Below are 16,579 nucleotides of genomic sequence, written 5' to 3'. Positions count from 1 at the left end.
AACCCTTTCATAACCAATTGGATAAACTCAAAAATGTGTCCTCGTCAAGCTAAAATCAAGGCTAATTTTTTTCTTAGCTCCTCTAAAGTTTATATTTTTGGACATACAAGGTTTCACCAGTCACTGACATCATGCAGTGTTTTCCCATGCCATTTTAAAGAGTTTTATGCATTTGTAAAGGTCAGGAACTCTTCTATATTTTCAAACCTGGCAGCAAACACTCACGTTAGCTAACATGCTAATTAGCTAGCTTGTTAGCTAACGTCGCCTTTCTGACCTCAAAAGTATGCGACGTAATTCCTGTCCTGGTAGCATTTTTGTAACCCTGAAGTTTTCATGACAGTCTGACAACAGTAACAGAAAAATATATCAGTGACAACAAATTGTATTCTGTAACAGGTTTCACTGAAATTCAGCATGAGTGATGACAGTCTGAGTCGGAGGTGACAGAACGTGGGCTTCCACATCCTGGAACACACACACACACACACACACACTCAAATGTGGATGTTTTATCGTGATGCTTTGGCAATATTGTTGATATAGGAATATTCTTTACTCTCATGCCAGTAAAGCAGTAAAGTATATTGAACACAGAGAGAGAGAGAGAGAGAGAGAGAGAGAGTCTTCCACTTCCAGTTAGACTGTGAGAGATACAGTATAAAGATATAGGAGACTTATTTGGATAAAATAAGCATGATAAATCCTGAGTTTAACGATTTCCCAAACCCATAAAAACTTCCCTATCCATATGGTGAGGCAACATTAGCTGTGACATTTGTTAGCTGCTGTCACACACACAGGGAAAACAAGCACCACCAATAAGACCATTGTACAGTATAGAGCTATTTGTTCTGTTGATTGCTGTAACTTTACTGTGATGGATGCTGATTAGCTTGGAACTGCAGAGAGAGAGAGAGAGAAAGGGAGAGAGAGAGAGAGAGAGAGAGAGAGAGAGAGAGAGAGAGAGAGAGAGAGATCAGTCTGTTTCTTAAAAGGACCGACAACAATATATGAACGTTGTCAGCCCAGCCCAGCCCAGCCCAGTATAATGAATTCATATCCTCACACTAATGAAGGTGTAAGTCAGGCAGTGCAACAAATTAATAACATATTTACAAAGACTGCAGGGAAATCCAAACTGACACAAGAAGAGAATAATGAAGCATGACCATTGGTTTGATCGAGACTGTAAAAAACATAAAACACAGTTAGGAAAACTGTCCGACCAAAAGCATCAAAACCCGACAGATGACCATTTACGTCTCCAAAACTGTGAGACACTTGTGAACAACTGAATCTGATTGAAGAGTCCATAAATTCAAATTCCTTTTGGGATCACTGGAATTCACTCTCTAAAAGTGAACCCGAGGAGTTAAGTGATCCAAGATGGAGAATTAACTAGTCACTTTAAAACACTTTATAACAAACCAACTGAAGCATCACCAGAAACCACAGCTATCAAAGAAGAACTGTGGAAATGGGAAACAACAATCAAAGATTACCAGAACCCACTTGATTTCCCCATCACACAACAGGAGCTGAGGAAAAAACTCCAGCAAAGCATGTGGTCCTGATGGTATTCTGAACGAAATGCTGAAGTATTGCTCTGACAAATGTCAATTAGCCATTATAAAACTGTTTAACCTGATTCTATGCACAGGACATTTTCCTGAGATCTGGAATAAAGGGATCATTACCCCCATATATAAAAATGGAGGCAAATTTGACCCACAGTATTACAGAGACATCTGTGTGAACAGCAATCTAGGCAAGCTCTATTGCAGTATTTTAAATTCAAGAATTGTCAATTTTCTGTCCGAACATGAAATATTAAACCAAAGCCAAATTGGATTTCTGCCTAATTTCCGAACCATAACAACCTTAACAACACTAATTGACCACAGAGGAAGGATTACAAGAAAGACTAAACATACTCAGCAACTTCTGTAAGACCTGGGCTCTGAAAATTAACTTACAAAAAAACAAAAGTAATGGTTTTCCAGAAAAGGTCCAAATCTCAGAAAAATTATTTCACAATTGATGGAAATATTATTCAATACACCCAACATTACAAGTACTTAGGAATTGTCATTAGTCCTACAGGCAACTTCAATAAGGCTGTGAGTGAACTGAGAGAGAAAGCTGTAAGGGCTTTCTATGCAATTAAAAGAAAAATCCAATTTGATATACCAATTCGGACCTGGCTCAAAATCTTCAAATCAGTTATTGAACCAATTGCACTATATGGTAGTGAAGTTTGGGGACCCAAAATAAGACAAAATTTTCAAATCTGGGAGAAGCATCCAATTGAGACCCTGCATGTAGAGTTCTGCAAGTCCATACTGGGGGTACAAAGAAATTCCCTGAACTCTGCATGCAGGGCAGAATTAGGCCAATATCTATTAATATTCAACATTCAAAAATGAGCCATCAAATTTTACAACCACTTAAAAAATGGCAACCCCAACTCCTACCATTACAAGGCCCTGAAATGCCAGGAGCTGAGCAGTAAGAAGGGTCCCCTCTGCCAGCTGGTCCTGGAGCTCACTGCTCCGCCTCAGGACAGAGCTCAGGACAGACCTCAGTCCATCTGGCCCAACCAAATTATAACACAACAAAAAGAAAAATATGAAACATATTGGAGAGAACTGACGCAATCCAAAAGCAAACTGGAAACTTATTTGGCCCTAAACAGACAGTACACGATGGCAGATTCAAATGGCAAATCCTTGACCAGATACAGACTCAGTGAGCACAGCCTGGCTGTAGAAACAGACCTGGCAACCCGGAGAGGAGCGGCTGTGTTCACTCTGCTCACAGGCAGAGGTGGAGACAGAGCTGCACTTCCTCTTGCACTGTGCAAACTATGCAGGAATCAGAGATCTCTACCTCCCCAAAACTCAAATCAATATGCACAGATTTTGAAAACCTCCCATCAAATGAAAAACTCCAAAACCTTCTAGGAGAGAAAAAGGAGTGTTGCCACTACTGCAGCCAAATATGTCTCAGCCTGTCACTGTCACAGATTACTCTGACTCTCTGCCTCTGATTACTGTTATTTGAATTTGTTGATTGCTTTGGCAATATATACTTTTGTATTTCATGCCAATAAAGCACCTTGAATTGAAATTGAACTGAGAGAGAGAGAGAGAGAGAGAGAGAGAGAGAGAGAGAGAGAGAGAGAGAGAGAGAGAGAGAGGGAGAGAGGGAGAGAGAGAGAGGGAGGGAGGGGGGGCGGTCAGATAGCGGGGCTGGAATCTCGCGGGACTGTGGCGAGCAGAGCACGGGGGACAGATGCGATTCATTCATCATTTATTTCCATCGGTGTGTGTGTTTTTTTTTTCCACGGCACGAATCTCCCGGAGGACAACCCCCCCCCCCCTCACCCACCACCACCACACAAACACGCGCACACACACACCTCCCCCAGTGGCTCTGACATCAGCAGCAGCAGCCCGGTGTGTGAGGTGATGATGATGATGATGATAATGATGATGGGTGTGTGTGTGTGTCTACTTTGACTTGGAAGTGTGCGCAGTAAATAGGCGGGTAAACTACAGCTATAAGACAATATGAACAAAAAGAATATATTTACGCACCCCCCTTATATGAAGTTAGGCTATATTCATATAACTTGCATTAGTTTAATACGACTCGCTATGATGTATTCTATTCATTTCATACCATAAAAATGTATTTCAGCCTTAAAAAGTGGGTATAGCTCTATAAAAAGGTGTGTTAAAGCCGAGTTTAGGTGGGTTTATCCTCCGCTCCATCCCTCCTGACGTGTGTGTGTATGGCAGAATAATGTAGTGATGGTTCAAAGGGGAACGATAGGGGAAGAAATGCCTCCGCTTCCACTTTAACAGAAATGATGAAAGGTTGGCTATTCTGTTTTTCCCCCGGGATCCCAGCTATCTGCGAACAAATCTATAACTCTGGAGGAGAGGCTGCACTCCAAGTTATTATAGTAAAATATATAATATAATACGTCGGCTGCACTAGGATAGGACTTACTCTGCAGAGGCTGGGCTTCATTCTAACATAATACTCCCAACGTGTGTATCCACTCCGGCTGTTAATAAGCATCATTTTGCGTGTGTGTGTGTGAGAGAGAGAGAGAGAGAGAGACAGAGAGAGAGAGAATGGAATGAATGAAAATCACGACGGCACTTTGCGCAATGATCCCCGTCCACCTTCCACCGTGCAGTAAAAGCGACCTCTTATCCCGTTACAAAAGTACCGCATCCATATTCATCTCATAACCTTTATTAGCGCGCTCTGTTCCCCCGGTCGCCTCGTCTCTGCAGCAGCAGCGGCGCGCGTTCCGCCGCCGGATGCGCGGAGATAAAAACGTGGAAAGGTAAACGTGCCCTGCAACTTTGCGGTGTCCAACACGCAGGGCAGACCGGGTGAGTCACAACCCCGCGACCGCCGACCATCTAAATACATACACATCAGTCATCTGAAGCATTGATTAGTGCGGATCCTCCGCCCGTTACGCACAGAGACTCCAACACTATTCTCTTTGCCCAAGTCCACCGCAGTGCAAGTTCTCTACTGTAAACGGATCACTTTGCTATTTTCCTACTTACTCAGATGCAGAGCAACAGGCAAGAACAGCAGGCACGCGGAGTTCATCAGGGATGCCATTCTGCTGACCCGGCTTCGTCCTCCGACCTTGTAAGTCTAGGTGGGGGGGGGGGGTTACTTTGCACCAGGATTTCCAAGTTGTAAAAAAAAAAAACCACACACACACACACACACACGGCAAGCCCTCTCTGTCCCGCTTCTTAAAAAAGCTTAGAGAAAGTGTCGTCTTCCCCCCCTCCTCTCCTCGGCGAGGCAGCTCTGTACTCCAGCGCGAGTGGATCCACAGTGCGCTCGCTCGCTCCGCTGAAGGGGAGGGCGCGTCTGCGCTGCTGAGTAGGACGGTCTGAACAACAGCGCGCGCCAACTCCCCGGTGAGCTTGCCTGCACGCGAGCGCTGCTAGAGCCGGCCGCAGTGTGTACGGGCGGAAGGGTGGATGTGTTTAGAGAGAGAGGGGGGGGGGGGTGTCTGGGGGTGAAAGAGGCCGCCCTTAAGCATCCTCCCTGCTGAAGTGTCCTTGAGCAAGACACTGCTGCTGCTGCTCTGTAGCCGAGCCTGACCTTTGACCTCCCTGTGGAGCGAGGGGAAGAGAAAAGAGAACAGAGAAACCAAAATGCCAAGATGTATCACTTGCATGTTTTTACCCGTGCTCTTCCCATAAAATGCAAAAAAAAAAGCTGTATTTTACTGTCTCAGATCGCTCGGCAAGCCTTCTGCACAGACTGATGATACACAATACCCACAGGAATTTCTAACCCCCCTCTAGAAATAAACACAGACTGAATTGAACAAGTCTTTTTTTTATTCCAAAAACGTTTAGGGTAAAAGAAACTGTAAAATATACAACATAACCATCCAAGCAGAGGGAAATGAACACAATGAAAATCTGTCATACACAGAAAAAAACAAAACAGATATTCAATCTTTTCTTGAGCAACAAACTAGGAAAAGAAAATATATATGCTGTAGCGTTTATGTGCAAGCTTTCTAACTGACATTCTGATCTTGTTTATCTTGATGGTTACTATGAATAAACCCTGATTGTGAAACAAAACTTAAACAACCTTAGACCCTCTGAAGAGATCCTGTTTCTCGTCAGCACCTCTGCTTGAATTCAGCCGAATGCCATTTCAGGTGAAATCTAAAGCCGCTCAAGGAGAAAACAGGCCTCAGAACTTTCTAATTTGGTGCGATGAAAGATTAATCATTATGGGACTACCTGACTACGGATGCTGATTTTTCATCCTTTCAAATATTGACCTTGGTAGGAAAATAAAAAGATGGATGCAGGCTCAGAGTTGCTCAGAACGGAGTAACCTTGGAGGAGATATTGGCCAGCGTTGTCAAACACAACCCGCACCCCTCACACGCACCGCTCCGGCACGCAGGCCTGGCCCCGGCGCTCAGAGGTCCACTCAGGCTTATTTATCTAGCACCGCTGCCGCTACAGATAACGAAACTCAAAACACCAAGAGTCAGGTCTCGCCGTAAATCAGTCTGGAGTAAATCAAGTGGAATCGCTATAATAGCCGGGTATTGGTCTGGGTCCGGTCGCCGTCAACATTACTTGGCGTGGGGAAGAGAGAAAGAGACACTTCAAGAACACAAACTGGCTCAAGTCATCTGCTCCTCGCACAACTCCCGTTCAGAATGAAGCGGAAGAGTGGAAATCCCCAACGCTGCCGAAACTGACCGGCCACTCTGAGGCCAACAACTGAAAAAGCAAAACTGTAGTCAAAATAGTATTTCTCTCTCTCTCTCTCCAGCATTTCATAGAATAAAATGAGTATTCAAACATCTGTCCCAATCAGTTGTTGGTAGTCCAATAATGTTTGCAAACCTAAAACACACATGTTCTCCTCTGCTGTGCCGTTTGAGCCTTACATCTGACGCCCAATTAACTTTTGACGAACAACAATCCTTGTAAAAGTTAAGTGGAACTGCAAAAACTCTATGGGTTAATGTTGGACGCTCTCAAATTACAAGCCGTCTAAAGGTTCAAATGGGATCAAATCTCCATGAGTAAAGTACAATAAGGCACTTGCTAGACAAAGTCAACTGAACAGATCCTAAACACATGAGGGTCAAATCAACAGAACTGTCGAGCATTTTACAATCAGCAAAACCCAGTGGCCACCCTGCGGTTCACCATGACGCTTGTGATCGGGCTGTACACAAATCGTCATACAAATTTCAACACACCTCAAAGATGAACAAACGGCAAATTCACAACCTAAAAGGCAGGCTCTTGAATGTTTGGTTGTAGTTTGAATCTAATAGTCCGAGACCAGGAATGCTGGATGTGTTCAAAAACCATGACAAGCAATATGAACGTGTCTGCAGTTCAACTAAGTGCTGCCCCCTAGAGCTCAGGAGAAGTAACTGTACATCAAGTTTACAAACATTGCTTGGAGTATCCTGGTAAAATAAAACAAATCGGTGACAATAATAATGTGTAGGAAGCGTTTTCTAATGGATTATAACTACTTTGATAAGTCTTCAAGCAAGTATACAAGTCTTACAAATACTAAGGATATATAAAAAAAAAAAGGGGGGCCAACGTATAGAAGAAAACATGAGGTATGGCCTGATCAATTTATAGTACAGAGCTGTACACATGGACGGCTGCCATCCTGGTTGTTGAGCGCAACTTTTCAACTCTTCAGCCTGGAGTACCCTCGCATAAGCATTTCTGTTACATCTCAATAGTGTTTTCCTAGTCATTTCTCATCCTTTCATCTTATTTGTATCCTTCAGAAAGCCTCATGTCCACAGCTTCGGTTAGAGAGAGGATAATGATAAATCTCCAGTTGCTTTTCATCGTAAATACTTCCAACGCAAGTTCAATTCACTTTCAATCAAATCAATTCAATGTGTAGATCCTCTTCAAACTATTGAAAAACATTTGGCTTGGGAAGGCTGTCATCTCCAACCTGTTAAGAAATATTAGAACAAATATGCTAGCAAATGAATTGGCTTTGGCCCTGTTACACATGCTTGGCAGTTGCCAAGATTAGCTTGGTTGTTACAATGAAGCGTGTTAAGTATGAGGTTTGAAACTAAGCTGAATTGAAGTAATCCTACTGCAACTGAAGCCTAAGCTGCTTCTAAGCAAGCATGCTGGTCTGTGGTGAAGATGGTCTCCAGGTCTTCTCTTAAGGCCACCATACAAAGGCGACATTTCGAGGTGAAATAGATGGCCAACTTTATCAGTTTTATCTTCTTTTTTCTTTTCGCATAATTTTATTCCTTGCAGCCATCTGTGCTTCCCATATCGACCTTGTCCCATTTGCACATCTCCATCCTTACAGAAGGAAATGTTGCTCATCTCAGTTGCCAAGAAAAGTAGCCTCTGGATCACAACCTCTGCAGCAGCACAATCGGACTAACATTTCTGTTACTGATGGGTTAGAGGAACACAGTCAAACAGAAAGAAACAGCAATGATGATGTTCATGTCTGGTGATGTTAACCAGCTCAGCTGAGCACTAAGTATCTTTTGGACAGCGGCTGAAGAGACATCAAAGGAGCGTCAGGTATTGTCTGTCTGCACCGTCTGACTGGCAGACAGCGCGACCAGGAATTTTTAGCCTGTCTGGGTGTCTTTTCTGAGACAGCCTTTTGCTTTATGTGACAGGGATAAAAGGATGAGAGAAAACCAGAAGAAATGTCTCTTGGGAACAAAGTAGCAGTAACCAAGGTCAGGAAGAATCTACAGTAAACTGAACAAGAGTCTCTCTAACAGAAATGAAGAACAATCTTTGTCCAGACCACTGCTGTCTTGCATTGCAGGTGTCCAGGAAAAAAAAAGGTGACAAAAACAAACAGTTTCTACCTTCTAACTGGACAGTTCACTGGTGCAGCGAGGGCCGGAGGAACGGGAAGAGATGGAAGGAGGAGGGGAAGGTTGAAGGACTTAAGGTGGTGTGGAAGGGCAGGAGGGCAGAAGGGGCGTTCTTGAACCAAAGGGGGGTGATCTTGAACTCTCAAAGTCATTTTGGAGCGCTCATCGTACATCTCCAAACGGGCTCTCCCGGCCCTTACGTTACCGCCCCGACCCCTACTCCTGTTCCTCCTCTTCCTTCCTTTCAGCCCAGGCTCCCCGGGTGTTTTCGGCCCCTCCGGAGCCACTGCGGTGACACCATCATCATACGTTATGGCGGCTAAACAAGCAGGAGACCAGGGGGGGGTGAAGTTGTCCTTGGTGCTAATCAGAAGTTTAATCGTCAGCGGAGACGATTAGAGTCTTAGAGGGAAAACTCCCCCTCGGCACCAGACTTTAAACGAGGGACTAGTGGTTGACCAGGCCCTGCAGCATCATCATTAGGCGCCGCGCCCTCTTGCTGAGTGGGCTGTGGGGGTCCTGCTGCAGGAAGGCAAAGAGCTTCGGTCTGACCTGGGCCAACACGGCAGCCATGTGGTCTCTGGTCAGAGGGTCGCCGTGGTCCAGGTTCATCACCGCGTCCTCCAGGTAGCTGCGCAGGGAGGGAGAGGGAGAGAGAGAGAGAGAGAGAGAGAGACTTCAGATGACAAGAAAGAGAAAAGCAGGCTGACATTTTCCAGGTGAGGGGAGGAAAGAAACCATTAGGCATTCATACGGCACTACAGTCCCTCGCCGTGGGCCAGAGGCAGAAAGTACATGAGAAAGAGAGAGATGACAAAGAAATTAAGACAGAGCCAAGGGAGACACTATGATTATCTTTGTTGTATGGAGAGACGAGGGGTAAAACAGAAGGAGGTAGACATTCTGCAATCTCTGTTGAGGAGGACATCTGAAACTCAAGTCGCTGGCTTTTTTTCCATCTGGATAAAGCAGCTGTGGCAAGATAAGTTGCGTATACCTAGACGGTGTTGTTGTCTGCTACAGTAGCCAGTGAAAGGACAGTTCTATCAGAATGTCTCAACTGTCCACAGCATTATGAATGTCGAACACTGTCCTTGATAACTTTTCCTGGCTAGCAGCCCACTGTCTGAATGTGTACTTTGTGTTTCTGCGCTCAAATCTCGCTGCAGAAATGGAGTCTACCTCATTCGCACTTTTATAATGTGCCCTGGTCCTCTCTCTACATCCATCCGACATTAAACCCCTCACTTAACTGTTTTAATAGACATCTGGTGGTTAGCGTGTCCAGCAGAGCGCCAAGTATTTCTATTCTGCTGTCTTTACAGTCTAAATGATCATTCGCCTCACTGTACAGGGCGTACCTGATCCCCATCTAACATCATTGGAGCCGTTCCCACATCTCCAGCTGGCCTCCAGCCAGTGTTTCCCAGAACACAACCGCACATCACAGGCCTATCACATCCTCATAACACTGCCAACATGCCCTTTAAAGAGACATTTAATGCCCTTCCTCACCAAGCCACAGATTCAAGAGATATTGATAGACACCTAGACCTTTCTAAAGTTAAATGTCTTGCAGGAGATAATCTGCCTGCAACTGATTCGTCTCCAACTCTTTCAGTGTCCTTTGGAAAACACCCTCTAAGATGCCTTAATGCTCACTCAGACCACATCATTCCTGCATCTGTTACGAAAACCAATGTGCCCTTTAAACACAGCTAATAACCCTGTAACTAGGACCACAGTTTTTGGGGATAATGAGACGCTCCCTAGTCCTTTCTAAAAGAACTATAGTTTCTCTCTGAGTAGCTTTTATGGATTTTTCCTAGATACTATCTATCAGAAGTATAGAAAAAAAGAGACGGCTCCAACTTATTCTGCCTTTATCTTGTGCAAGACAGAAACAAAGCACCCAACAAAGTTTCCCTAAGTCTTGCAGTTCCTGTGTTATTCAGGGCTTGACTGAAAAAAGGGTGTATATACATATTCATATCTATGGTACATACATACCATAGAACAAAAAAACAGACACAGTATTCCATTTTTCTTGTGCCTCACTCCTAATTATTACACTTTACTTTATTAGTACCACTGTACTTTTTTTTCAAATATTATCCCAATATTGATATTGAGCAAGGAAAAAGACAAGTACTGATTTACTGGTGGTAAATCATGGTGGCATGGAATTTTCTCGCACTGTTAAAAAAAATTTGCCTTCAACAAAAACCCTATGATAACCAGATGCTGTTGAGTGTTGTGTTTTTACATTGAACAAGACATTTTTAAGCATCTACATCAATTAACACTGGAATTAATACATTTGTCCTTGGTTTCATCTCCTACTAAACGTCCCCCCTCCCCACCAGCAACCCATCCAACCATTATTGTACTCTGTCCTAATAACTCTTTGGACTGAACCACACCCTTCTGCCCTCATCTCTCACTCCAGATGGCGCAGAGAGGCACCAGCGGGCCAGTATTAGCAGCAGCAGGCAGCTGCAGTGTAAACTCAGAACCAGACAGGTGATCTGGGCCCCGAGCAGCGCTGTAAAGGGACTTGGCTCTGACAGAGAAGAAGGTTTGTTGGGGGGCATGCGGGAGAGAAGAGAGAGAGAGAGAGAGATGGCAAGAAGTGAGGAGAGAGAGGAAGGGACATAAAAAGAGGGGGTGGGACGGCTCTGAGGAGACGTATTAGCACAGCTAGAGGGGAAAAAAAAAAAGAATATGAGCGGAGCAGAAAGTGTTGACAGACAACTAGAAAAGAAAAACTGAGGGGAAAAGTAAACGTGAAGAGGAAAAAAAAAAAAGATACAAAGACAGAGACAGAACAGAGAGAGATAGAGCGCTGCCAGAACATTACACCGCTATTCACAGGACCATCCATGCTCCCCAAACAGCCATCTAACGGGGGCTACAGACGGAGCAGGGTGATGGGATCAGCAGTTTAGCACCGTTTAACACCGTGGAGAAGAGGAATAATGGAGATCCAATAGAGGATGGGGAGGAAAGGTTGAGCTAAAGATTGGCTTTGTTACTGATCAAGGGTAGCACAGGATGGGCCTTGTGCAGGACAAAATGTGTGTCTAGTGCAATTCAAAATGTTTGTGCTCACTAGATCTTTCACTTTGAAAGAAAAATGAGCTTAAAATGGAGCCATTATGAGGAGAAATGGACTGATACAGTTCAAAAATGATTTATCAAACCTCGTGTCATTGGCTTCATGGACAAAATTGCCGGTGTACACGCAGAGTCGTGCCTGCTGCAACGCAAGACGGCTCCCACATCAAACCATGATAGAGCGAGGAAATAAATCATTTCATGAAATTATCATTGTATATCCTGCAAGTAACGTAAAAAAAAAAAAAATATGCTGGTAATGTAAAAAAAAAAAATGCTGCCCAACAGCAAGGGAAGAACTTTACGACGGGAGACAAGTTTTACCAAGGCAGCACTCTGATTTAAAAGTGAGACTAATGAAAGCATTCTGCTGAAGGCACACACGGGTATAAATATACAGTGGGGTGCATTTGTTAACAAAATCCTGGACGATTATTCTTACCTGCTGTTTATTTGTGTGATTATTTAGAGGAAATTGCACTGGAAATCAGATTGTGCTTGAGAGGGCGTCTGAGTGGGTGTGAGAGGAGAGGTTGTGCCAATGAAGGGGACGAGGGAAAAAAATCACAATATCGAATCTGGTCTTTCATCATCAAATTTCAGCTGGGTCAACAGACATGAAAACATTTCAGACGGCAAGAAAAGAAGCGACTGGGACAAAAGGTGAGAGAAATAATTGCGGGCGCCTCATCTGTTTGTGTTTGTCCAAGTGTCGCCCATGTGTCAGGTACAAGTGAACGCCGACACATGTGAGTATGCGTGATTTATAGGGTGAGAACAGAGGTGAAAGATGTGTGCATTTAAGTGTGTTTACCCATTTGCTTGAATTAAACAGTGAGAGAGAGACAATACGACACATTAGAGGTTCAGACACTGGTTCTCGCTCATCTCTCAGGACACCCATGCGATCTTCAAGTTGGAATTCGCTCTCTTCGCCCTGTATTTTCTGTCACTTCACTGTACACTATCTACTGAATCGATAATAATCCGAAACCTGGGTTCACCCACCTGATCTTGAGCTCGGAGCGGGTTGTGAGGTTGGAGGAGAGCTGCTGGATGAGGGACAGCAGCACGGGCTGGCTGAGGGGGCAGGGGTGCTGACCGAACACCTGCTGAGAGTCTATGGTCTCGCACACATACAGGACCAGGTTGAGATCCGTCGCTGACAGGGCCTGGGGGGGGAGAGAGAGTATTAGTATGGCATCAGCTGAGACCTATAGATTCACACACATTCAAATCTGTTGCTGACAGAGTCTGGTGAGAAAGAGTAAGAGAGAAGTAGGGAAGAGACACTGGCTACATTTACATGCACAGACTAACCTGGCTATTGTCCAGACTCTGGTTAAGGTGTTTACATGAACCTTTGATACACCTGGGTATAGACAAAAGCTCAGAAATGTAGGCTGGAGCCAGACCACTGACTGCTTTGTAGGTGATGAGTAAAATCTTATGCCAGGAATAAACCTATAAGCAGAATATTCCTGTACACCTGTACAGATGGAGCAGTCTGCCAACAAAAAAAGTATGAAAAGGTTCGGCTGCCAACTGCCCCCTTCTCTGAGCAATAGTAGGTTACTTCTAAAACAGGGCAAAGAAACAATGAAAACAGTAATAGCAGGAACTGGTTGCTGCTATGTTTTTGTTGACATCAAAATATACTCCTAACGCTACACAAGTGAGTTTGCGCAGACAGCAAAAACCAAAAGATGTTTACATGCCACAGCAATCCGTTTAATATTGGAGTAAGCCAGGCTTCTTAACTGATTTTCTCATAATCAGTGTGTGAACATTACCGGACTATTCTGAGTTATGATGTTTACATTTGTCAAACCAAAACCCAAGTTACTTGAGTCACTGGGTGAATTCTCTGTTCATGTAAACATAGCCAATGACAGGCAGAGAGAGTGAAGGAGAGGGGAAGGGAAAGAAGTAGGGGGAAGGAGAGTGTGAAAGAAAACAAACTGAAACTGTAAGAGAGAGGGAGGAAGGAGAGAGAAAAACAAAGAACAATAGGAAGCGAAGGGACAGTGTAGCAACCATTTAGAGCAAGTTCAGGTGCGGAGTTTAGAGTACCTAGGGGAGAGAGAGAACACAAACATACTAATATAAAGAGTCAGCAGGTCCTCTGACAATGGCCACTATAGGGGGATAGATGCAGCACAGCTAATGCACTAGTGGCATCTGCAAGTGTGACTGTGCTTGTAGCAGTTACAGTATAGAGGTGTGAGTGTGAGTTCATTACCTGTTGGGAGAACCTGATTCAGCTGGTAGTATCAGTGTGTGTGTGTGTGTGTGTGTGTGTGTGTGTGTGTGTGTGTGTGTGTGTGTGTGTGTGTGTGTTACCTGCTGGAAAGCCTGGTTGAGCTGGCCCTGCTGTAGAAGCTGCAGTATGTTGGCTTGCTGGGCCTGGTAGTCGAGGTGCGCCGTAGGGACAGGTGTGCCGGCCGCAGACCTCATGGCCTGCATGATGCTGGAGGTGACCACCGCCTGCTGCTCCTTCATCGCCAGGCTCACCTCCCCTTTAACAATACGCTGCACATGGCTCAGGATAGACTCCTGCAAACTGAGAAGGGAAGAGGGACGAGGAGGGAGAAGAGAGAAGAGGAAACATGAAGGTGAAGAAGGTGTCTTTTATATTGCAAGAAGCCTCTCCTCATTTGGTTTTGAATGTTATGCTCTGCTCTATGTGGGCACAGTGAGCTGTGGTCCAGCTACACACACCTACACAACACCTTAACACACAAGCCCTCTTCATTTATCTCAAAGTTGAAACACATTTTCAGGCCCTTAGCCACAGCCAGGTGTTGTCATTTCCATTTCAAGATTTTAAACTTTATATAGAGAGCAAGTTCGCCAACTACTTTCTCTCCGCTCCACCCCCTACAAATCTATAAACCCCAGAGGCCGTGAAATTAATTGCAGAGGGAACAAGAGGCTCGATCGAATTTATGTTCTTACATTAGCTCAAGGATTAAGCTTTGCTTGTTTCTGCTCTCCAATCCATTACACACCTGCTCAATAAGCAGTGACTAAGGCCAGGACTGCTGGCATAGGCATCTGCTGCTATGCATATCTGATATTCCACACGTACGCCAGGATTGTCAATCAATGTTATCAGATCAATCTCCACAAAACGCATCAATCAACAGCAGGATCCTTTTAAAGCAAAACTTCACATAGCGACTGCTCACAGTTTGCTGATGCATAACCATCAAACAGGCGTGTTTTTTTATGTTAGTAACCAAACATCAAAGCCAATTAGAGTGAGCTTCATGGCAACAAACCACATTGGTGAGAAGAGGCATGTCTAGTTATACTATGAACATACAGTACTTCATACTGAGGAAATATCTTCAAATACAATGAGGATTTTTTTCATTCCTTAAAGTTAAGAGTTGAATGAGAGATGATGGAACCCTGACACCACACACTCTGTGGAGGAAAGAGTTAGTAAATAAGTACAGATTCTGTACAGTCCCAGGGTGCATTTGTGGCGCTGCCATAAAGACCTAATTGATTATCAGTTTATTTGAGTGTGATCTCAGCTCTCTGCTCCCTAATTGATCAGCTGCCTTAATCTTTTCCGTTAACAATACAGTAACATTAGCAAATATAGGTTATAACATATTACATACATAAAAGCTCTGCTTATGAAACAACATGATTAATTATCAAATGTAAGAGTATCCGTTTCATAATTATAAAGATATACTGTAGCTATATTACTTTATTGCAGCAGTCCATGCAAACCCAAAAAAACCCCAAAAAACAAGTACGTTCTCCCATTGTGTGATGGCATGTGAATTAATTTGCATACAGGAAGAGGTTTACGGGAGCTGTGTAAGAAATAGCAGCAGAGGTATGAATATTTATAGGTAAATATTCCACATTCATACAACTTTTACATCCTTTTATTGATTGGATACGGCTCAATGAAGAAAGTAGCTGATTTGTAGAAAATTATTTTCTGTACACCATCACCAAGTTTACACGTGTGTGCATGATGACTGAGGTGCTTAATCACTTGCTGGCACTGGTAGCGCATGAAAAGTCTTTCATTGCGGCAGCTTAGGCTCTACCTTCTGTCCAATATGTTAAACTGGTTCTGATCTATGATCACAGGCTGTGAAATTCAAAACATCATACTTTTTATGGCATACATTAAACGACTTTCCTCATTTCTTTTAGATTGTTGATGGAATTAATGTTTTTGTTTTTTTTGTGTTTTTTTTTTTGAAAGGCATTATCTAACACAAAGGTGAACTAAAAAGCGAATGTGATTAAAAACAATTCTAATGCACTAGAGAAGTAACAGTAAATCGGCTGTACCAATTACTAGTAACTCTAACAGTGTGATCGATGAGGAGTAGCTGGGATACATACTTTCCCACCATCATCTGGAGCTGGTGCTGGACCTCGGCCCGGACACTGGTTGTGATGTTATTGGCCAGCTGGTCAGTGGAGCTCTGGAAGCCATCGATCATCTGCTGGAGCTGACCAATCATGGGGTCTCGTGCCTCCTGCTCTCTCTGCTTCCTATTCTTGACGTGGGCCTCGAGCTGCTGGATGTCTACAGGGGAGGGAGTCAACAGATGAACAGTTTTATTTCCCCCATACATGCAAAGTTACAAAAAGCACAAAAGTACAAAATATTAAGGAGTTCCTGATAGTTCCTGATATTGAGTTTTTGCACAATCCACATCTCAACTGTCTCAAAGCTTAAATCTCCTCCTTTGTGATTGCTAGAGATTTAATATGGGAACTCAACGACCTTTATCTGGATTCACCTCATCAGTGTACTTCATTAAAAAAGTGTCCCTAATGTTTTGTACATTCAGTGTAATTGCACATACAAGTGCATGCGATAAAAATATATTATGCACACCACATTGTATCCATATAAGTTAAACACATGGAATTAATACACATCAGTGTAACAGACAAATGTAACTCCAAAGAGGAAATGAGTGCATGAAGTTAAACACACAAAGCTGAAGACTTGAAGCTAAGTGGCAGTGCAGATGT

The 16,579-nt window shown here is 43.7% G+C and overlaps 1 protein-coding gene across 1 annotated transcript in view; it reads right to left on the bottom strand.

Annotated features, from left to right (window-relative positions):
• Positions 1-5,392: 5,392 nt before the first annotated feature.
• edc4 (enhancer of mRNA decapping 4) overlaps positions 5,393-16,579 on the bottom strand; it is a 35,458-nt gene continuing 24,271 nt past the window's right edge. The window contains exons 27-30 of the mRNA XM_071524179.1: positions 15,938-16,124; positions 13,898-14,117; positions 12,563-12,726; positions 5,393-9,068 (exon numbers count right to left, since the gene is read on the bottom strand). Of these exons, the coding sequence (XP_071380280.1) occupies positions 8,885-9,068; positions 12,563-12,726; positions 13,898-14,117; positions 15,938-16,124 (755 nt within the window). The 3' untranslated portion in view covers positions 5,393-8,884. The remainder of the gene's footprint in view (positions 9,069-12,562; positions 12,727-13,897; positions 14,118-15,937; positions 16,125-16,579) is intronic.

Source organism: Centroberyx affinis, unplaced genomic scaffold, assembly GCF_046629955.1.
Source record: "Centroberyx affinis isolate AG114_WGS23_722 - 3 ecotype Tasmania unplaced genomic scaffold, CSIRO-AGI_Caff_v1 ptg000103l_1, whole genome shotgun sequence".
NCBI classification, from domain to species: Eukaryota; Metazoa; Chordata; class Actinopteri; order Beryciformes; family Berycidae; genus Centroberyx; species Centroberyx affinis.
This window is presented reverse-complemented; position numbering and strand designations above follow the sequence as displayed.